Genomic DNA, 24,678 nt, shown 5'->3' with positions numbered 1-24,678 from the left:
TTCCACTCCTCTAAGACCACCATCAATGTCTACTTAAATGGCACTGTCTTGGTCCAGGGCCTTCAGGCCAATTTTCACCTATTTGATTGACGCTTCCCGCGCCTTATCAACTTTTTTGCTTCTTCTGCTATCTCTACTTACCCCTCTCTGGCACCCTCTGCTGCTTCTTTGGCCACCCTGTTGCCGCCTTCCTCCGCCAACTATCTGGCCCTCTCTTCTTCCTCTCTGACTACCCTGCCATCTCTTCCTTCCTTCTCGGCCCATCCTCGGGCACCTCCAACACTTCCTCAGGGAGTACCTATGGCCTATATCACTCCACGGAAGTCCTTCAAAGGTGCCAACCTGTTACACATCACAACTCTCAACTCACGCCCCGCTGTCAAACATTCTTCTGACATCTGCCATCTCCTAGAAGAGCTTGATTTGGATGCACTCTGTCTCACCGAGACTTGTTTCATGGCCATCTCTGTCACAAGTTATGACACTCTCCTTCCTGATGGCTACAAGATCCTCTCCGAACTCAGAGCCAACCGTCCCGGTGGGGGTGTAGCCATGATTTTGTTGGAGTGGATCCCTGCTTCTGTCATTCCAACGCAGGACTACACATCCTTTGAATGCCTGGTCTGCTGTCTCTGTATCTCTCCTGGCCTCTCTCTCACTGTGGCCACTATCTACAGGCTGCCTGGCCAGGTCGCCCTCTTCCTCCCTGGGTGGAATGACCTTGTCTCCTCCCTCCTCCTCGGAGACCTGAACATCCACCTGGATGCTACTAGCCCCTGTTCAAAGCTCTTTCGCAACCTCCGCGACTCTCTCTCTCTCTCTCTCTCTCTCTCTCTCTCTCTCCCTGTTCTTCCCTGTGGCTCGACTTACTCTGCAGGGCACACCCTGGATGTTCTGATCGCCTCAGACCTCCTCCTCTCTAACCCTCTCAACACTCCTCTCTCTCGGAGTGACACATTCTCTTTTCCTCCCACCTCTCTCTCTCGTACCCCTCAGGTCAAGCCGACCCCAGCTCTGGCACCTACCTTCTTGGTCATCCGACCCATGATGCGCGTGTCACTTGAGGCATTCGCTGCTACCTTCTCTCCTACTCCTACACCTTTGGCTGACTCACACAGCCCTCTCTAACCTTCATCTTTCTATCTCTAACACTCTTGACATCTATGCCCCTGTCATGAGGATCCATTTGAAGCACACAACCAAGTGGAACTCTTTGTACAATTCCAACCTCACCACCCTTAAACGCAAGTGTAGGGTGGCTGAGAGGAATTGGAGGGCATCAGGCGCACCCTCTGACAAACTGGCCTGCCGCCTGCTCCAAAGGCAGTGCAGACCCTCTGTCCTCTCAAAGAAGAGAGCCTACATCCAAACCTGCATCTCTGCAGGATCTAACAACTCAGACAAACTTTTCAAAATCTGCAAGAAGCTGGCCAATCCTGTTGCAGTCTCTATCTCTCCTGTTGCATACTGAATCTGGCGGTTGTCTCCACGACCACCAGTCTGGCTTAAGAGCTGCCAGAAGCATGGTAACTGCTCTCCTTAACACCCGTGAAGACTTGCTTTCTAATCTTGACTCTAATCTTCCTTCTGTCCTCGTTCTCCTCGATCTATCATCCGCCGATGACACCATCAACCATACCATCCTGCTCAGTTGCCTCAGAGACAACCTGGATATCACTGGTAAGGCCCTGGCCTGGTTGACCTTCTTTCTCACTGACCAACCCTCCCAGGTGCAACTGGGGTAATTCCTCTCTTCAATCTCCCTCTCTACTTGTGGTGTTCCCCAGGGGTCTAACCTTTCTACCTGGCTTTTCAACCACTATCTGGCACTTCTTGTCCACTGCACTGTTGATTTCTGCTCTAATTTTCAGTGTTATGTGGATGACACTCAGCTCTCCTCAGCCACCTCTGCTCCTTCTCCCAAACCAGACTGTCTGGCTGCAATTCAGGAAAGGTGTACAATGATCTCTGCCTTAATGCCAGTAAGACTGAGATTCTCCTCATCGGAAGACCTGCTCCTTCTTTTCCACTCTCTCGCTCACCCACCCTGGGCCCTCTTCCTGCTCCTTCGTGTTAGGCTGAGAACCTTGGTGTCATCTACGACTCCACCCTCTCCTTCTGTCGTCTCTAAGAAGTCACACTATCAGCTGCACCTCCTCAGAGGTATTCTCTCTTTTCTCACTTTCCCCCAGAAGCTCACACTCTCCATAGACCTGGTCCTCTCGAGGCTGGACTATTGCAACAGCCTCTTTCTAAATCTGCCTTTCTCTACTCTTCGACCTTTACAACATATCCAGAATAGAACTACGAGACTTATCCTTGGTCTCAAGCCCAGTGATCGTATCTCTTCAGCTCTGAAATCTCGTCACTGGCTCCCTGTGGCTTCAAGGATACAGTTCAAGACCCTTTGCATCGCCCACAAGGCTTTCTGGGGCCTGGGACCACACCACCTCCAACTTTATCTTCCTAAATATTTTCCTTCTTGAGCTCTCCACTCATCCACCTCCAACTCTCTGTGGGTATAGGTGAGCCATATTTGTGCATCACGTGCAACTTACATGCACTTTCCAAACATAGTAAAGTACACCTGATTTATATGTGACATAGGAGTAAGTTACGCGTCACATACTTCACACCAAAATCACAATGATTTTCATGAATTTGCCCCTGAGAGTTTTGTTATCAATGCTGTCACTTGGCATAAACTTGTTGTTATTTTATTTTCAAAAGGTGAAAAGTCTGAAGGGACTCCCGGGCCCACAGGTACTGTGCATGCATTTGATATCAATGTGTATGCTGATGTTGAAAACTTGTGCAATTTCGAAACTAAATTTTACATAGAAATCGTTTTAATGTTAGGTTCCCTTTGTCATTCAGCAAACGTTGAAATGGGTGTTCAAAATACCACGTGAAAGTATGCTCTTAACGCTTTGGTGATCTGTCAGTGGAGTAACTTTGCTGAAAATGTTGGGGGGACATGACATCTAAATGAAAGGGGCCCCTGTCAAATGAGTGGGACAAAATGGTGTGCCACAAAAGTTGGTGGGGGAATACTCTTGTCCCCCCTAAAATTACACCCATGTGATCTGTACTCTTACCTAGTACCTCTTTATTGTACAGTTAATGAAGGTGCTGTGTCCTAGACTAGTGACAGGGGATAGGTCTTTAGCCGTAATTACAAATCTGTCTCCATTTCTGCCAAATGATAATACTGTTACTGCATGCGGTAAACATACTGTAATTTCAGGGGTCCGCATGATCCTAAGTCATGTGGACCATTATGTTATTCCCCATTCTGGTATCCCATAGAACTCAATTGTGATCGGTAATTACTGCATGTGACAATGATTACATGTGGTCATTACTGCACACATTAATCATTAATCCTTTTGTGTAGGGATCATTAACCCAACACATTCTGCCTGCATGGTTCATTTGCCTTTTCTCTTCTCTTCCACTGTAACACCTCTTCCAAACCTATGAAGACTACCTCCATTAATCTCCCTTAATCCAATGTATTTCGAAGTCAGAGAAGGCAATTTACTGATGTGATCTGACCTTACTCAATCGATGCTCCTGGCTCCCTTTAATCCACTGTCTTCAAGATAGTGAGTGTGACATCCTTTCCTTTCACCTAGCAATGCTTCCATCATTTTAACCATGAATGAATGCTCAGTGAGCTATCTGTAGTTGCCAGTTTCCCCCCTTCTTTCCTGTTTTGTGGTGAGGAACCATGTCAACGTTTCTTCAGTAAATCTGAACCTATGCTATATCTACAAAATGATTAAGTGGGTTATCCAAAACATATTTTTGTCATCTCACCAATGCCATCTTTTTCCGGGCTAGTCCTCCACCTGCTATCCCTTCTTCTGCCCCTGCCCCTGAATGTGAGCTACCCCTTTTTATAGTTTTTCTGTGTTGCTCTGGCATAGGGAGAAAATGGAATGCCCGGTCTTGTTGGTGATCCAGGAGCACAGGGATTTCCAGGACCAGAGGTACGTTTTGACTATTATCACTCACATTTTTGCATGCAAGTCTTCATCATTGTGTCGCTAGTGGAGTTTGTGTTTACATATAACACACCCCATAATTAAATATTCTTAGTTTAAAATGCTGATTGTTTGTTATCCACAAATTGATTGAGATGCATATTCTCTGAAGATTGCCTAACTTCTTGTTGTGTATGGCTTCAGCAACTATTTTCCTTTACAAAATTTTTATCCTCCTACTGTAACATTCTGGGGGAGGAATATGGAATACATCTTCTATGCCGGATATTTATTTCCTTTTTTTTCGGTTGCTGTGGGTTGAAAGGAGGTTTTTTTAAAAATATTGTTTATGTTGTATATATATATATACTCCCCTCATGCACTGTGGTGTGGTGCTGATCCATAAGGGACTGTGCAGTGGATGGAAATAATGATGCAGAAGGGCCATATACAACATAACAATATAGATTGGTAGCTTTCAACTATGGGGTGCATTCCACCTTTTTAATTAGGTTTTATCTCATGAAGAAAGTCCACCTATCATACACAAGGACTGATACATGTTGGAGTATAGCTCATAAAAATGATTGGCATAACCCATTACTCTGGTGTGTCATTTTTTATCTTTTGAACATAATACATTTTTCAGCTTGCACTACTGGTTTAAGAAAGTGGTGATATATATTAATTGTTTATGAACACTATAAAGCATGTGCTATACCAATTAAAATAACTGGATCAATTAATAACAAATGTGAGATATAAGACAGACATGATACACCACATTGTGTTTGTTGGATTTCAGTTGACATTTGATCTAAGAATAAAAGAAGGAATTCCTAAGCAGTGTAAACCATCAGCGATAGTAAAATGCAAGGTGCCTTGAGTAGACAAATGTTAAAATTAATTCAAAGGCACACTGTGAATTACTCTGTGCCCTACCCCCAGTTTAGATTACTCTATTCAACTACAATCTCTTAAAATGTCCACTGTTCAAATTTGGTCATGGATACACTCCTTATCTGTTCCCCCTTTCTGTCTGTATTCACATGCTCTTTGTTCCTCTTTCTAACTTTATCACTTCTTCCTTGTGCCTTCTCCCTTTTCTATGTATTTCAACAATGAAAACATATGATTAGCTGCATAAAAGGCCCAAGACAGAGATACTACTTTAACAGCATACTTTGAGTTGTGTACACTAAGAAAATATATACATTAAAAAAGCATATAAACAGAAATTCATTTGATTAAGCATTATTTCTCTAACAAAATTAATAACTTTTTTCAATGGGTTTATATTATGTAATTATTCATTTTAATATTTCTTGCTATGCATTATTATATCAATAATATTCTTCTTGTACATTTTAAACTTTATTTGACTTCAATTTACTTTATTTTATGATCTCATATCTATTTCGAATCATACTGAACGTAAATTGTATTACTCTGACATCCCTCAATATTATATATTTGAGTCCAAAACCCATAAGCGAAATCCAAGACAATGAGGAGCAGATACAACAGTTGGACGTATATACTATGTTGAACTTTCAACAGATTCTTGAGATTTTGTTTACGGTTACTACTCCTCCACGTAAAAGGAGCAAGATCCTTTCAAATTTATTTTTTTCTATTAACATAAATTATTTAAAATCCGTTAAAATACGCACATTAGCGCATGAAAACAGGCTTTTCCACAAGTATTCAAATAAATGTATAGTGACACTGTGGAGGGTCAGTAAACACCCTGATTTCAAGAAACAGAATTCTTAGGTTACCAATGTGTTATGATTTGAAGAAGGAACAACACAAATGTGAGAATGAGAAGGGATCCATACATTCAAAATATAGACACAGCTTTTGAAGAAACGTCCAGCCATCAACACAGGCTAGATGCATGAGAAGTTTCACCATTGAAAAACCAGCACAGGGCAAAGTGGGAAACCTTGCCATCAGGGAAAGAGACATGCACACATATCAGCGCTCATAGACTAACAGTTAATCTCTCTTATATGACATTGATTAGACCTGCCATCCTGCATTAACAAAAACTGTTCCTCATGCTACTCCATTGCAGTGAGTTTAAGAAATGTTGCTTGAGTCTATGTTCATAGATGTTCATTAGGGGCAAGCAGTCTTCAGGTAAAATCAGCTGCTGTGGTGGGGCAGCTTCACACATCTTGCCTCTCACTGTGCTTTGCTTTCTGCGGTACTCCACAGCAGATTTTAGGTATCCCTGCCATCCATTGTAGTAGCCTTGGATCCATTGAGTGTCTTCTGTGTACCGCCAGTAGCCTGCTGCCCAAATGCTGCTTTTATACTGTTAGTCGCAGGTATGCCTCCGACAGTGACCCCAGATGAACACCTCTCCTAAGAGACACATGGAAAATCGGTCAAGATTTACCACAGGGAATATGAAAAATATGAATCAGTAAAATTCAATATTCCTTCAGTGCATCTCCACTAACAACAATCAGAATTCTCCCAACAAGTTCATGTTACTGGCTAATGTATGAGCCGGAGGAAGTTATTCTAACCAAACATATTACAAAACATCCATCAACCTTTCCAAACACCAAAGACACTAGACATCCCGGAACATACAAGCAGACTTCAATCATGGAGGAGCGTAGGAATGAGGAGGCTACTGCGGGGCGATGCAGAAGAGGAAATATCCAGAAAATAACTTGAGGACCTTCATTAAGCCTATTAGCCCTGCTAGCCAGCATATAGTCCATCTAAGCATTGTTGGCAATGGTCCACTGGTAAGTGATGTGACAAATTACTAGTTGTCGTCACTTCTCCCCAGGGGGAACCCCTTCTCATGAGGCTATGGAGGTAAGGCTGCTACTCAATAGTCCCCCTAGGGGTGGTATAATGAAGGAGGACCTCATGGGGAGGAACTCCCCTACTGGGACAAGGACAACCACCTAGGGTAGAGGTTCTATAGTCAAATCCCCAGTATCAAATTACACAGTCACTGCACTGGTCCCACCACCCCACAACCCCCTATTTAACATAAAACTATGTTATAGTACCCACTCCAAGACAGGTCCTTTTGAAAGTATTGAGAAGAAGAGGATGAATAACATAACGAATACCTTTTTCTCAAGTACTGACACGAGTAGGATGCGAGGCATGAAGATAGATCTGTGGAACTGGGAACAGCATTCTAGCCTTCCACGAGGGAATGGACATCAACCAAGTTTAAAAACCAAAGAAGGACAAAGCACATTGTCAAGCCAGCCCCAGAGCATGCAGCCGGGAAGGAAGCTGTTTGGCTGTGGAGCAGTTGCACGGCAAAGACCGGAGAGCATAAGATGCTGGTGTAAAGCAGAAGGCAGCTCTCCAAAGCCTGACGTTGGTGGGCCCAGCAGTGTTCAGGTGAGGCAGTGGTATGACCACCAGGGAGAGGTGGACCATGCAGTCCCTCAACAGTACCGACACTGCAAGGAGCCAAAGCAGACAACCACAGGAGGCAGCCCGAAAACACGGACTACAGTCCCAGGAAGAGCTACCACCGTACAAGGAGTTCCCTGAAGGCCCGGCAGGGACACAGGGAGAAAAAGATCCCTAAAGCCTACCACAAAGGTTGCACGGTCCAGAGAATGGCCAAAGATGGTCTGGGACCCTGTGGAGAAGATATAGTGCATCCAAGGAGCTCCTCCTCTTCTCAGTGGAGAAACCACTGACCACCAGAGAAGGGTCTGGGTCCCAAAATAAAGCCAAAGGGCATCCGAGGTACTCCCCCTCATCTCAGTGGGGAGACCACTGGCCACCAGAGAAGGGTCTGGGACCCTAAAGAAAACCAAGAGGACATCAGAGCACCTCCTCCTCGTCCAAGTCAGGAGACCACTGATCAACAGAAGGGTCTGGGACCCCAAGGAATGCCAAGAGGGCATCCGAGGAACTCCTGCTTGTCTCAATGGGAAGACCACTGACCATCAGGGAAGAGTCAAAAACCCTAAAGAGAAGCCAAAGTAAGAAGCTATCCTCCCAGATCATATTTGGGAACTGAAACAAGCAATATCAGGAGAAGGGAGTCATTCTCCTGATAATGGGCAAGAATTTGGGTTGGAGTCACCAGGGGAAGGGAAACATTCCCTCTAGCCTTGTGTTGGATTACATAAAGCAACACCAAGGGAAGGAAGACAGTCCCCCTAGGCTTGTGTTGGATTGTATAAAGTAACACCCGGGGAAGGGAGTCACTCCCCCTGGTTGTATTTGGAAATAAAAAAGTGCATCCCAGGAGAATGTAGTAATTCTCCTGGGCATTGAATAAAAGACTGGATGAAAGCCATGAGCCAGCGTAAGAGAGTCATCCCCCTTTTCTATTGATGAAGAACAATTGTGGGACACTGTTAAAGAACCAGGAGAAGGGGACCATTCTCCTGGATGCTGAACTGTTTGCTAGTTTACTCTTTAGTTATAGTCTGAGGGTTAGAGTAGGATTTGACGCAGGATTTGACGGACGTTCTGACAATTCCTTTAGTTTTAGTTTGAGTCAGGGAAACCCCCCATAGAAATAGGGACAGTGAGGTTTTCTAGCCAAGCAATAAAAGTCTCTATAACCAAAATCATGCCACCTTTGTGTCAGTCTCCTCCTTCTACACCCTTACAGTGACTTCTCTGCTTATCTTTTCCTAGTAGCCCTTGTTCAGTGCCACCTGGAAAGGACTCACCCTAATGATCCAACCCCATAACATCCCTTCCGCTAACACACAATGTCGAACTGAAAGCACATATGTACCGTATTTTTCATTTTGTTCTCCTGATTTACTCAGACCTTTCATTGATAAGTGCTCATGAAAGGTTTCATCAGGTACATGAATACTGATAGTGCCCTTGCATGACCCTACCTCTCTCAGGATTAGGCCTTGCCAAGGCAGCGGGTTTCCCTAGGCAAAATTGCTTGAACATGTGCAGTAGCACCTTTGCCGGGTTCTTATGCGCAGAATGGGATTACCATATTAAATGATCTCGGACCCAAATAACCGGACATACTCAAGGAATATGGCAAATTACTACTTTATTATCTGTTAAACAAAGTAGGGAAACCTGGCGAACAACAAATCGTAGTCCACACACTCTCAATCATATTTCAGTTACACATAGGCTTTATACCTTGTTGTGTGTCAGCTATGACGTCATCCTATGTGGCAAATAAACCTATCAGGTGGAGGGATTGGTTAAGGGAACATATCTACTTAAAGTTTCTATAAGTGTTAGTAACATCATTGGCTGCCCCTCGTCTGGCAGGCATGCCTTGAACTTCCCTCTAACTACGTACAATACAGATTATAGCAACATAACAACAACAGATTGGCCCCTGAAACAATGTATTCTCACGATTACATAGGCCCTTTCCTTGGTTGCCATTCACACCCAACCTTGGGCATTCGGGTCGTTAGCAGCACCTAAGCAAAACAAAACCCAGGTGCAGTGAACAACTTCACAGTACTGCCCACTTGGCCAATTAGTCTACCATCTCTCATCAGCCAAGCCTTCAGCCAAGGCTTCTTCTTTGTACTCGGAAGCAGCTGATTTGAGCTGCGCCTCGATACGGCTGTTACAAAATACAGATTGGGTACCAATTGAGGATTTCTGCTGTCTATGGATGCTATGTATTTTTGAATTAAGTTATGCACAATGCACTTATGCTTACATCCTAGGATGTTTAGTAAAATAATATGCACTTTAACTGGATACGTTCAGCATTAATTATGTGTTTTTATGCTGTTTTTATTTGTACGATAATTGAATATGTGTTTATTAAAGATTGATTGAATACTTCTCTATGTTCCTTGACCTGATCTATCCCCATATTTAGCTCCCTCACAGTGGGCAGTATATTCCACTGATTGATTCTATGGTCTTGTTCGCATGAACCCTCTCTCGCCCTTGGTGGGTTTGTTCTGTTTTGGTTCTCCCCTGGGTTCATGGTGCTGGGGACGCCTATTCTGGATTACACATTACTTCTTCTTTGTACTTGACATTGCTGAATGTTCTCTTCTCTGGAACTTTAAGGGGAGTTAAGGTACATCGTTATCTTCGCCTGGAGCGTATGAATAGGCCTTGTCTTGCACCACGTGTGAAGAGATCATGATTTTGTCAATCTCGCCTTTCTATTTAGTGCTGTTTGATTCAATTACCCTGGGTGTCATGACTCTCTTTGGCCTCTAGAGACTTTGTTGTTCCATCTCACGTATGCTTTCTGCATCTTTAATTGTTTAATACTTGCCATTCACAGATGTTCGCTTATATGTCCTGCGTATATTGCTTATCCTCGTTGACTCCCTTTATACTCTGAAATTGCTTCTTGCTGTGGCATCCTTGATCTTTGGCCAACAGCTATTCTTTGTTCATGCATGAATTCACTTCCAACATCTGTCAGCTCTGCAGTCCTGGACTCTCACCTCCAAGCTTTTCGCGTACTATTAATTATAGTCGACGTCCGTCTTTTCAACTTGCCAACTTTCCCATGTTATATTTACTACTGCAGCAAGCTTCTATGTGACTCATCTACCTTGTGTTCTGTGTACATACATTTTCTATACATCTGGTTACTTATCTTCTGTGTATATATGATTTCTTCTAACTTGTATGTAGGCATACTCTTTTTTCTTTAGTTACATATTCATTCCTTAAGTATCCTCATATTGTTTCAGTGCTTCATCGTGTCTTCCGCTTATGACATCACTTTGCACCTGTCAGATTTTCTTACAGTTCTTCAGTGTTCAGTGGTTTCTGCCATTCTCCTGTTACCACTTCAGTTGAGCGTACAATCGGTACGGTTGTCTTAGTGCATAACATCTTCAATACACCCAATGCATTACTGCAATGATACCTGGAGTCATCCAAAATGTCTTCATGTCCTTCGTCCAATATGTCGGAGGTGAGGGTGCGGGTTCTATCAATGATGTACACACACATCTGCTCCTCTACATTCCCCCCTTTGGTCATGTCCTCAACCACCTCCTCCTCAATTTGCTTAATTTTTCTTCCACAGAATGACTTCTTTGGAATCCATATCTTAGTCACCCCACTCAGGTCACCTGCATTCTTTTTGTGTTCATCCACACTCCTTGGGGTAATACAACCTGGTTCCTGGGCGCGCCAGAGAACTTTCTCTCAGGTGGTCATGGGTGGTGTTTTATTTGCTGTCTTCTTGCACTGTCCTATGATTATTCTTATAAGACAGAATCCCAGCAACACTAACATTAGTATTGCTCCAAGCAGCTTGAAGGTGTTTGCCAACCAGGATGGAACCCTAGAAAACAGGGATGAAAACCAAATTTCATATTCAGTCTCGTCCACTTCTTTGACCATCTTCGTATGCAGGATTGACAGCATAGTTATTGCTTCTGTCAGGGTTTAATTTTCTTCATCGTGGGCAGGATTGTATGTATAGCAGGAAGACCCTATCTTGGCGCACCCGCCTCCTTCCATTGCTGTAATTGAGTCCAGGACATACCTGTTCTGGAGGGCCATGAGCCTGATGGACCTTAGTTCTTCTTTGATCACAAGAACATTCTTTTATTGTTGTGTTGATCACTTGTAACAGCTCCCACCTAATGATTTGTAACCACTTGGCATTTGCTGCAGCTTGAATTCCTGCATGAATATGGTATTACCTAAATTGTTCTTTTACAATTGTTCGAATGAACAATTGACCGATTTTAAAGGGTCACAATTTATGGGGTTTTGGGGGGGTTTGCGTTGGGTGGGGGGTTGCAGGGGTTTCCCCCTGCATATATGTTACAATTGACCTTCAAAATTCCGTCAATTGTGAAAGGGTCAATTGTAATTCGAGCAATTGTAAAACGAACAATTCATATACAACCCATCAATATAGCTGTAATATCACTGCCGTTCTGCTGAACAATGTTTACTCATCTGGAATGTCATGATAGGCCTCTTTTGATTTTGCCAAGAAGTAATTCTCTCTCTTTTGTCGAATAAGGTTGGGTGATCTCTTCTTTCTCTGGTGTGCATCCATATTAGGAAAGTCTGTGATCTGCAGGTTGCTTTATGTTACTACTAGGGCTGGCATGTTCATCAGTACTAATGAACAAACTCCTCCCCATTCTGGTGGCAACTTAATTTATGCTCTTGATCCACAGGCCTAGTAGCGGTCCATCAGAACTGCTGTTCCTCTCTTCATGGTTGGTATGTCAAAAAATGACTACACTTGAGGTTTTCTCCAACTTTTATTGTGCCATTATTTCTGAAACATAGGGATGCATTCTTCCAGGGTAATATCTGCAATGGTCCCCCCTCATCGTCGACACATGTTAACAACTTTGTGATCTTAGGCCATTGGTTCTTGCATTCTTTTTCTGCATTCACCACAACAGCTTCCCATTGTCCTAACATTGCCATTGCGTTGCACATGATCAGTCCATCAGCTCATCCCTCAGGAGTAAGGACCGTTCCTTTGATTCATAGTTGACCTCTTTCACAGCATTCTGGTACTTCTTTCCCTTTCTTATCCTTGCATTGTAAAATCTGATTTTCCTTGAATCTGATTCCTGTTCCTTTTATTCCAACCTACTTGTATTTTTTTATTTGGAACATTGTCTCTTGCTTTACTCTTGACTTCATCTCTTGTACATAATTATCTTTCCTTTGGAATGTCGCATTATTCAACCATACTAATGATGCTGTCTTGCCTCCGGTTAGGCAAAGTGCAAGGTGCGTTAGGCAGAGTGCCTTTTTTACTGGTACTTGTGTAGCTAAGAATATTTTAGATGCTACCATAGCATAGGGAATAAGGAAACATGCATAACAGCTTTCATCTGACGCATTTCTCCCCACTTTCTTCATGTGTTGATACCACATGTTATTCTTTAAATGGGCCGAATTATCAAGATATGAATTTATATCTTCATTATCTTCCTCAGCATCCCTTTTAAATTGGACAATTTCTTTAAAAATATCAGGAAAAATATCACTAGTGCTTTCATTGGGGAAAAGAATAGATGTCGCAGACACTTCAAATGTATTATAAAACAATATATCACTAAATGTGCAAAGCATAAGAAAATAAAGACAGTACAAATGTAGTTAGAAGAAGTATTGCCATAGTATTCAGATGCCACATTATCTGTTTTGGGGTAGCTGCTCCTCTTGTTAGCAATGGGTGTCTTATATGATGAAAAATTCCCATTTTTAATTCAATTGTTCACCTTCAATCACTTTTCAAAATGTGCACTTTGTTATAGCAGGAACTACATTATGATTGTAATAATACCTCTGTGAATTATAGGATTGTTTTTAGGATTTCCCAAAAATACAACAATGTCCACATTTCATCGCACTAGATCTGGACAGTTTTGGAGTGTTCATGCAAAACACAGCATGCAGAAATGTGTGCAACATTTCAGGCAGCATAAAATGTGCTGTGCAGTCTTTGTGTCTTATTTTCAATGTATAGTCTGTTTTTAAAGCAAGTGAAAAAGTTCTGGAACCTCAGCAAGTCCATTTGTTTCCTATTAAATGTACGAAATGTCAATTTGTTCCGGAATGTTTTTAGTGCACTCATTCTTTGGTTTTGCCCTTGGTAGCCGATCTGGTCTGCATGCACAGAACTTCTTCTCATGCTTCACTGTCAGCAGTTGCCGGAGGGACCAGGGTCTCTCCTATGTAGAGCTTTAGGTCGTTCAAGTGCAGCCAGGCTCTTCTCCCTTGAAGTTTCCCGGCAGTAGGAGTGACCTCCTCTACTAGGTATGGTCACTCAAAACGGGACTTGTTCCAAGTATGAAAAAAACTCTTTACTAGTACTTGGTCCCCTGGATACATACTAGGCTGCTAAAGCAAGTCAATAAAATCAGTTGTTTGGCCGTCTTCAACAATCTTCTTCGACCCTTCCCTCCGATTTTTGATCTGTTGAGAAATAAAAGAAATACTAGCAGTCATATTTGTTAAATAATAATGCATCTCATCCCGTAATGTTTTCGCTAAACTATGGGCATCAGTTTTTATCCGAGTGGTAGGAGCAAGTGGTAGTCTCATGTGGCGTCCAATCACCAACACATGAGGAGTTATGTGGTGATCAGAGCCAAGCTGGTTTCTCAGAGCGAATAAAGCAAGGGGTGGGCAATCTACCCATCCGTTCTTCAGAGTCATTTTATTCTTTGCTATCCTTTCTTTGAGAAGTCCATTTAGCCTCTCACAGACACCATTCGACTGTGGGTGATAGGCAGAGGAAAACCTGTGTTTTATGCCTAATAGAAGAAGTATCTGTTCAAACAATGAATTTACAAAATGCTGCCCATGATCAGACCACAGTACCTCACACACACCCCATCTAGGAAACACCACACGCATGAACAACTTGGCAGCGGATGTGGCATCGGGGTGCGTGCATGAACCTCGACCTCGATCCATCTGGCAAAGGGACATACTACCACTAGCATTTACCTATAACCGTTGCAATCTTGTAACATCTTCAAATAATCTATATGTAGATGCTGAAATGGACCATTGGGTCTAGGGATTGGTCCTCGCACTGTTTGCAAGGTGTGCCCTGCTGTACATTTCTGACACACAATGCAATTTACAATAAACTTGTCAACATGTTCTAAAAAATGTAGTGTGAACATTGCAGCAAGACTCTCTCTGGTTGTGTGCGCGTGGTAGTGAAGCTGCTCCAGCGCCAACTTCAGCAATTCTAGAGGCATAACTGGCTTTTCAGTGCTGTCCTGTTCCGATATAGCCTTGGTGGGGGAAAAAGAACACCCCTGTCTCTTGCATAACTCCTGCTCGACCTTTCAGCTCAATCAACTGTACAATGGACAACATATTAAATCCTTCCTGCATTAGCATGCCTCATTCTGACCCTTGCTTAACATCCTCTAATTCAAAATCAGAAATATTAAAAAAAATATGATGCTCTTTTGGCCTCTACATCTGCAGCTTCGTTATTACAAGAAGTCATGTCTGCCCCTTTAGTATGGGCTGCGCATTTCACCACGGCAATAGCCAATGGGAGCTTCAGTACTTTAATGAGCTTGCCTAATAGGGACCCATGTTGCACTGAAGTGGCGTCTGTGCAGAGGAAACCCCTCCTTTTGCAACGTGAGAGCTCTGCGTGAACATCATTGTCATCACATAGGCAGAGTCAGAATACACTGTCATTTCCTCATCTTCAAATCTCTGAAACGTGGCATTAAGTGCCACTAATTCTGCAGCCTGCACTCAACAATGTGAAGGCAATCTCGCACTTGTCACTAATTTGAATTCGCCATTCTATTTTAACTTCACTACTGCCGTCCCAGTATGTCTTTCACCAGTTGTTTGGTCAATTTTTGAAGAACCATCAATAAAGAGAATTTCCCCTCCTCCGATAGCTTTTTCTCTAACATGGGGAATGTCATCATAAAATTAGGTATACGTTGTGCAGCAATGTATATAGTCATCCTTTTCTACTGGCTCCACTATAAATGTAGTTGGATTCACTATTCTACATCTAACAATGTTGATTGCTGGATTTGACATAATCACTTGGTATCCAGATGCTCTTTGTGTAGTCAATGTACTTTTAAGTTTCTCCAAAATGTCAAATAGGGAATGCTCTACAAATAATGTTATTGAGCATCTCATTGTAGGATTGGTAACTTTTTCAATCATGAAAGCAGCACCAGCTAATGCTTGTTTGCAAGGATAATGTCCTTTCATTACTGGGTCTAGAATCCCACTATAATAGGCTAATGGTTTGTGTTCATGTCCTAATGTCATCTTCTATGTAAGTACTGCTGTCATCATTTCTGCATTTGAATGCGAGAATAAGTCAAACTTTTCATTATAGTCTGATATTCCTAATACAGCCGATGTGCAAATTTCCCCTTTCAATTCTTCGAATCCTTCAATCATGTCATATGTCCATATTAGCTTATTTTAGTCTATCTGTGTTTCCTTGAGTACTTTTAAAAGTGGTTGAATATATGTACTATAATCAAAAACCCAGGCCCTACAATAGTTACATAGGCCTACACATTGTTGCATTTTTCTTACTGTCTCAGGTTTTGGAGCTTTCATGATTACTACTTCTGCTCTTTCAGGTGTCACTTGTCTCCCCTCTTCAGAGATTAGCAGTCCTATGTACAGGACCTCTTCCTGACAATAGTATACTTTTTATTTACTTTGTATCCTTTTCTGCTAATATTGTCATTAGTTGAACTGATTTTCCCTGTCATCTTTCCTCTGTCTCACTGCACACTAATATATCATCTACATGTTGTAGTATTGTGATTTCAAGTTGTGTGTTACCTAGGTCCATCTGAAGGACTCCATTAAAAATTGATGGGGACTCACAGTACCCCTGAGGCAGTCTCATATGTTTTAGGTGCTCATTTTTATACGAAAACAAAGTCAAATCCTGTGAGTCTTCATGAAGGGGAATTGAAAAAAAGGCATTATTTAAATCTATTGCTGTGAAATATTTGGCTTTAGCTGGGATGTTACATAATATTGCAGTGGGGGGTTTGGACCAAAGGAAACTCTGCTTCAACAATATTTTTTAAGGAGCGGAGATCCTGATTAAATCTTTACCACCCCCCAGTTGATTTCTTCACTGGGTAGACAGCCATGTTACATGGGGATTCTGATGGCACCAATGTTCCCTGCTTCAATAAAGCAGAAATGGTCTCAAATATGCCTTCATCTGCTTCTCTGGACATGGGGTATTGTTTGCTCATGGTAAAATGCTCCTGGTTTAAGCTTGATTTTAACTGCTCCTGCTCCACTCAATAAACCCACGTTGTATGAACTGCTGGTCCATAAGATGCTTGCCACCCTTTCTAAATCTTCCTGAAAAAAGGACAGTTTTGTTTTTACCAATGCCAGTCTCTGTGGTATTTCTCTATTCTCAATTTTCATCCAATTAGTGAGATTTATGAAAAATACTAACTCATCATTCGAATATTCATCTCTGAACTGGTCTTCGTCTGTCAAATCTGTAAGTTTGTATCCTTCTTTAAGGGCTATTATTGTTCTCCATGCTCTGTCCTCATCATCTGTACCATGAACAACCACGCTTTCTCGATTTACCACTGCTGCCCCTAACTCTATGTCCCTCAACATCATCCATCATCCATAGGTATTCTCAATATTTTCCCTATCAGTCCAGGAAGCCATGTATATATTTACTCCATACAAAAATGTCTGGATCCAAAGGGACCCCTGCGTAATGCTTTTTGGCCTGTAAAGGCTAGTATAAACTCTCACACATTTAGATAATGTATCCGTGGAGTTGAACACACTATCCCTTTGTCAGTAAAAGATATCATCATGTTTAATTTTGTCATCAAGTCACGCCCTAATATGTTAACTGGTGTCTGCTGAGAATATAATAGTGGCATTGACACATCATGTTCACCTATAGAAAATGGTAATTTGTCAGTAAATGTAACTAAATTTGTGGCTCCAGAGAATTCCTGTGCATTGATGGCGATCCCAGACATTGAGTATTTTCACTCTCGAACACAGGACCAAGTTGCTCCTGTATTTATGAGGAATGTAAATGTCTTGCCTCGTTACCATGACCCTTGGTTTCTCTTATGGGTCTAGTGTCACAGTAAGCACTGAACAAATCAGGTCACTCTGTGGGCTTTCCTATTGTGGATATCAATTGATCCCTGTACTTGTAAAAGGATTCCCTCCCACTACTGTCACACTCCCTATTCTGGGTGTGAATGCTTGTATGCTTGTGGGGCCCCTGTATTCGATTTCCATTGTGGCACTGTCTCTTGTTGCACTGGTACGTACTGTGGTTGCTGTGTCTGTACCTGTTGTACCTGCATGGGTGCTTGCTGTGGTTTCCCTTGTGGCGACTGTATTTGTTGTGGGATCTGCTGCGCTTGCTGTGTTTAAGGCGTGCCTGTCTGATATTGCATGTGATCTTGGGCACAATATTCCTGTGGTTCTGTATTGTACTGCAGAGAATGGCCCATCCCTCCCCTTGGAGCTTGCCAGTTTTGTTCATGCCTCCTCCTCTACTTCTACATGTTCTGGCTATATGTCCTGTTCTCCCACAATTCCAACATTGCTGTGGTTGTTCCCCATGAAATCATCCTCCCCTTGTGGGTTTTGAAATCCACCTCGTCCTCTAGGTCCATTCCCTCTACCTCGTGGCCAAAGGTTGTACCCACTATGATCTATAGGGCACACTACATTACTTTGCTGCCTGACTGTACTTCTTGGGTGGCCACGCCTTTACCACTCGTCAATAATGCTCCTTCTATAGTGAACTTTGACAATTGTTTCTGGGCTAACTTTGCTTCCTCCTGCTTTCTATTTTCATCATTCTTCTTGTTTTTCTCTTGCAACAATCGCCAATGATGTACAATAGTCAACTCTATTTCTGGCCATGGCTTTGCTTCCATCCCTACCTGTTTTCTTCATCTCCCTTTGCACTGACATAAAATATGATAAAATAATACCACTGTTTTTTCCCAACCTTCTCTCATCTCGAGATGCCAATGTTTATGAATCTCCTGAATAAAAGAACAGGATCTTCGTCCCCTCCCATTTTCCTTGTCATAATCACACCCATGTTTGATGTGTGAGAATATTGTACCCCCGCTGCCCCTTGGCACGTATCCCCTTCCCTCTCCCCTCGCACAATCTCAATGTTTACTAGGCCTAGTACGATCGTTATTTTATCCTCCCTCTGTTTCCCCTCCCTTGCCTCGCCGTGCCTTGAAACACTTGTTTATAGGCGTGTTATAAATGCCATATCACATCATAAACGCCCACCATATGTCTTCTCTGCAATTATTAAATGGGGCACCGTCATGTGTCATGTTCTGTGCTGTTACACTCGCATATCCTGCTCATTTCCAAATGTCGTCAGCTCTCTCCCCTAAAATAGCTGGCAGTGGGCCTTTTACGTCACCCAATGCTAGCATCATTCCCGCTGTCATTTTTCACACTCATAAATCCATTTTCCTGCACCTGCAGTCAAACCAGGTAATTTGCATTTCAAATTCTCTTTGTTCATTTGTGGCCACAGAATATATTGTGGTCATCCTCCCCCTTTCTCCAATAACGGGAATTGTGTAAATCCTGGTCCAAAATCATATGCCCCTACACTTTGCGTCTTCCGTGTAGGGCTAGTTTTGTCTGTTCGCATTCTTCCTGGAAGTGGCCTTAACCTGCTTACATAAGGCGGGGACATATCCTCTGCATTACGCTGGTGGTCATTTAGAATATGGTATAGATTCTAGTGTGTTTTCTTCCGGACCTTCCAAATCTCATCATTTTACCCTCTCTCTCTATGTTTGGATCTATTCAAAAACCACATGTGGCTTCTCTTCGCGCTTTCTCATTCTTCTCCCTCTCTTCATTTGTCATCATTATACCCCAACTGGTATGGTTATTATCCCTTTCCTCATCATCAAGAACTAGTCTACTCAGGGACAGCATTCTATGCTCGTCCATCAACACGTTATCTGTTCTATCACCTGTTTCCTTCTGTGGAGATCCTGTGACGCTCCCCATAGCCCCATAACCACCCTTCTCTCTAATTTTACCTATATAGATCCCCAATCCTTTTCCATATGCCTTCTGCCTCATGCTCATGGGCCGATGTCTGCATTCTTGGTATCCCTTGCAGCTCCCAGCGGGGCTGTTTTGATCCTCTCTCTTCTTCCCATCGATCTCATGCTTCAATGGGTATCATACTTCTATTAACAATAAGATCTATTTCATCATCTCTTTGTCCCCTACTCCTCATGTTTTCTTCCCTTCTTCTCATCTCTCTTTTCTCTTCTTTCTCTCAACCTACATTTTTTTCAATCTTTGGGCTTCTATTTCTTCATGTTTCTTCTCTTTTCTCTCTTTCTATTTTTTCTGTTCTTCATACCGTCTCTGTTCTTCCTTTCGTTTCCTATCTCTTTCTTACTCTTCCTTGTATACCCTTTCTCCTTCCTGTTCTTTCTTTTCTCTTTCTCTCTCCCTTTAGCATCGTCAATGCCCATTCCGTCTAATTGAAGTAATATGTGTCCTCCCATCCACTCGTTTTGTACTGTTGTCATTCAACTTGCTTTGTCTTTCTTTCTTTCTTTCTCTCTCGTCTCCTGACTTCCTCTTCTATTTCTATCTGTCTGTCCCTTCTCTCATCGCGCTCTTTATGTTCTTCACATGTGGAGACATGTGAATAACCATAACTCGCGCCGCCACCGAGCACTGCTAAGACTAACACCCACTAACACTGCTAAGACATCAAGGATGACATCACAAATGTCATTGAGGGGGCGTGGCTAAGCGCCGAAGAAGATGGCCGCCTGACCGCGCTACTCCGCCTCATAATTTTCTTAAACAAATGCATTAGGCATACTAATATATAAATAAAACTTACCTTTTTCCCTGCACGTATCCCGCGAAACGACTGGAACACAACCGGGTGTTTTTCAGCGCCGTTCCGAACAGCTGGAGGCGCCGCTCGGCTCGCAGCATCGCGCACTGACAAGACTCCGAGAGAGTGTGGAGGAGGCGCCGCCCTGCATGAAGTAAAGGTCGGCGTCGCGCTTCACGTGACGCGCCGGCCTGGGCCTAATACTACGGGTGCCCAAGACGACGCTGCCACCTGGTGGGCACTTCTAAAAAAAAAAAAAAAAAAAAAAAGGATTGCTGAGGAAGAATTCTAAATCAAAAAGGAGAAACAAAGCGAAAGAAAGTGGAGAGGTGAGGAGTGGAGGGAGAAGGGATTGCTAAAAGGGGAGAAAGCAAATGTTGAGGAATATATGCAGATAATCAATACAAATAAAAACAGTATTCTCAAATTTTTAGTCACAATTGCCCTATCAGTAAGCTCCACAGCCTGGATTAATGTTCCCCAGCCCCCAAACTCCTCACCTCTATTACTAAACTGGTGGACTCCTCTTCAAATAATACACTGCACAGAAAGATTGCTGCTACCAACATTACCTGTGAAACATATTCAAAAAATTTCTGTAGTATACGCCTTATTGTTCTTCTATGCTTCCATTTTGGTCTCTTTACATAAGAGTAACATAGTACAAACAATATGGATGTAATAATTGTATACTGCAGGCTGTCTTAAATGATATTTATAAAGAGTCTCTGCGAAACGTCTTCAAGCCTCCAATTCAAGCCCTCAAATCAACAAACCTCTCTATCTTTTTATAATAAGGAGGAAATATAACTAAGCAAACTATCCACTGAGCTGTCATATTCAAACTCATCTACAACTTGACGCAGCAATAAAAACTATAAAGACTAAGTCTACGTTACAATCTCCAACTATGGCAACAAATAAAACAAACCAAAAAAATGCACCCTCTGCTAAAGACGCCGCCTCCTCCACAACAAACCTGAAAAGACCTAAAAGTGAATCACCACCCCCACTAGGAATCTCTGATCCTGCTATTGAAGTCATCCTAGCGGAAATTAGGGCACTTAAACCCTTCATGGAAAACACCAATACTAAGCTACAGCAACTTGATGAAAAGTGGATGGGTGTTAATAACAGAGTGGAAGAGGTAGAGAAAAGAGTTGGAGTGCTTGAAGACTTATCCCCTAAAGTAGCACAGTTAGAAAAATCTATTAAAGACCTCCAAAGGCACAACGAAGACTTGGAAAATCGCAGCAGGCGCAATAATCTCCGCATTTCAGGTTTAACAGAAGGTGCTGAAGGATCCGACCCTATTACCTTCCTACAAAAATTTTTACCAGCTATTTTACATTTGCCCTTGGACACAAAATTCAACATACAACGGGCCCATAGAATAGGTCAACCTTCAACTTCCTCCACATCTCGTCAGCTGCCGAGAACAATGATATTCTACCTATTGGAATATTCCCAACTACAACTCATTGTTTCAACAGCAAGGGAGCGTAAATCACTTATCTGGCATGGCAGTAAACTATATATCTCACAGGATGTAGCCAGAAGCACGGCTCTGAGAAGAAAGACTTTTCTATCCTTCCGCCCTGCTCTAAAACAATTAAATATCCGATATGGTTTATACCACCCATGCTCCTTCAAGATAACACATGAGGGTCGCACAGCTATATTTGATGATCCAGCTGATTTAAGATCTTTCATACAAACCCTAAAGTGTGATGGTATGGATACCTCCAATCCGCCAAGCACATCAACTACAACCTGAAGTCTAGCTTTCAATTCGTGATAAAGGTGTTTTATTATATTGTATGTTTATACTAGTAATTACCTAATGCAGCTATAACCCAATTGCTCTAACAAAATGGGGTGGATGCCGTTCGGGTGTCCCTCTTCCACTGATGGTCGCTCTTTTCCTTTTGGCGACCCAGTTGGCGATACCTATCCCCGTTATCTCTTTTCTCCTGAATCCTTATCCTATGTCCTGTTTGATCTCCACAACCTTTTGTATTTCATTGCCTAAATTATCCCAAAATGGGATCAAACCCCTTTCTCCCCTTCCAGACCCTCAATGTTCAATCCTTTTGTGTCATTACCTGGGTATATATGTTTTTAACAACATTACTAAAGATCCGATTCTATTATTGTATCGCAGTCGTATGTTGCATGTTTATCACTATGTATCTGACTAAATGACCTTCAAGTGTATAACCTGGAATATTAAAGGATGTAAAAATCCTATCAAAAGATGCAAAGTATTATCTCATTTAAACAAATATAAGCCAACAGTAGCTTGCCTGCAAGAAACACACCTATCTAACAAAGAATCTATGAAACTTAAATCTCTTTGGGTTAAAGAGGTTATTTCTAGTCCTGCAATCTCCAAGAAAAATGGAGTGGCTATACTAATTAGTAAAAAACAACCCTGCAGAATCCTCGATCAAGATGCAGATACAAATGGCAGATGGGTCTGGGTAAAACTTTTAATTGACTCCACACAAGTATCTATTCTCAACATATATGGTCCCACACTACCAGATCCCCCTTTCTGGACCGCAATCAAACAATTGATACTCAAAAATAACTTCATCAATCTGATAATGTGCGGAGATGTCAATCAGGTCCTTGATCCTTTTTTAGACCGAAAATCCAACTGCATATTCATACCAAATAAATCTCATAAATCTTTTACTCAATGCCTAGCAGAGACAGGATTAATCGACACCTGGAGACTATCCCACCCCACACAACTAGACTATACCTTCCATTCACCCCCACATAATACACTATCACGGTTGGATTATATTTTTGCAACCAAAACCCTATCTGGATCCATTATAGACTCTAAAATCGCTAATATTATCATATCAGATCATGCACCGGTTATTACTTCTTTCTGCCTTGCTGAAACGAACAAAACTGCTACTAGATGGAAACTCAACAATTTCCTTCTAAATGATCCACAGTTTAACCAATCAGTTCAAGCCTTCATTCAACAATACTTTGCTAACAATCTTGATAGTGATACCTCGGTTGTCAATAATTGGGATGCATTCAAAGCCGCCATGAGAGGTCACATAATGGCCCTCTCCGGTAGGAACAAAAAACTTAGGAAAAAACATATAGATGACCTTTACTCGAAACTCACCCTTGCAGAACAAAGCTATTACGCAGACACCAACTCAACAAACTTACGACAAGTAATAAAATTACGTTTTGAAATTAACAAAGAAATTACAGAACTTGCAGCAGGAACCATACTCAAATATAAAACAAAAATATACCAAACTTCAAACAAAGCGGGCAAGGTGCTGGCTTCATATTTAAAAACTAAAAAAGAAAGAGTTCAAATATCACATATCAAAGACACTCAAGGCATATCTCATCACCGTCCTGACGCTATACTAGAATGCTTCAGAAAATTTTATGCGGATTTATACACTCCAGAATGTTCTATTCCAGAAGATGACATTGAATCCTTTTTTAAAAACATTAGTCGTACTTCATACCCTAGATCTGACCTTTCTCACCTTGATAGCGAAATTACCTCCTCAGAGATCACCAAAGCCATCCACAGCCTGGGCAAAGGCAAGGCACCCGGTCCAGATGGACTATCAACTGAATTCTACATCAATTTATCCCATATATTGACACCAAAACTAAAAACTCTTTTTTCATACTTTATATCGCAAAAATCCACCTCTGGATCATTTTCAGAAGCTCTACTGATCATTTTCCCTAAACCCGACAAAGACCCGTCCCTCCCCAGTAACTTCCGACCCATTTCTCTAATCAACATAGAAAGCAAAATTTTTGCTAAAATACTTGCTAATAGAATCGAATCTTCCCTCCCAAATTTGATTAAAGCAGATCAAACAGGTTATGTAAAAGGACGTAATATATCCTCAAATGCTAGACTCCTACTGAATGCTATTAGTCTAGTAGCTAAGAACAAAAAAGACAGACAAGGATATGCTGCCATCGCTTTGGACGCGGAAAAAGCGTTCGACCGTGTAGACTGGAATTTCATGTTCCAATCCTTACGCTGGCACGGATTTGGTGAGAAATTTATCTCACTGGTAAAACTTCTATACTCAGCCCCCAAATCCGCTATATATTTAAATGGACAAACCTCTTCATTCTTCACCTTACTCAGGGGCACACGGCAAGGTTGCCCCTTCTCACCGCTATTATATATTCTCTCACTGGAACCGTTGCTGGAATCAATAAGATTAAACAAAAATATTCCAGGGATTCAAGTAGGCACCTCAATAACCAAAATTGCTGCTTATGCAGACGACATTCTTATCCTGATCAAAA

General features: G+C 42.1%; 1 protein-coding gene across 1 annotated transcript in view; it reads left to right on the top strand.

The window, feature by feature from the left end:
* COL6A6 (collagen type VI alpha 6 chain) overlaps positions 1 to 24,678 on the top strand; it is an 858,285-nt gene that overhangs the window by 583,032 nt on the left and 250,575 nt on the right. Inside the window, exons 22-23 of the mRNA XM_069646627.1 lie at positions 2,731 to 2,763; positions 3,933 to 3,995. Of these exons, the coding sequence (XP_069502728.1) occupies positions 2,731 to 2,763; positions 3,933 to 3,995 (96 nt within the window). The remainder of the gene's footprint in view (positions 1 to 2,730; positions 2,764 to 3,932; positions 3,996 to 24,678) is intronic.

Source organism: Ambystoma mexicanum, chromosome 2q (assembly GCF_040938575.1).
Source record: "Ambystoma mexicanum isolate Mex_15411 chromosome 2q, UKY_AmexF1_1, whole genome shotgun sequence".
Lineage (NCBI taxonomy): Eukaryota > Metazoa > Chordata > Amphibia > Caudata > Ambystomatidae > Ambystoma > Ambystoma mexicanum.
This window is presented reverse-complemented; position numbering and strand designations above follow the sequence as displayed.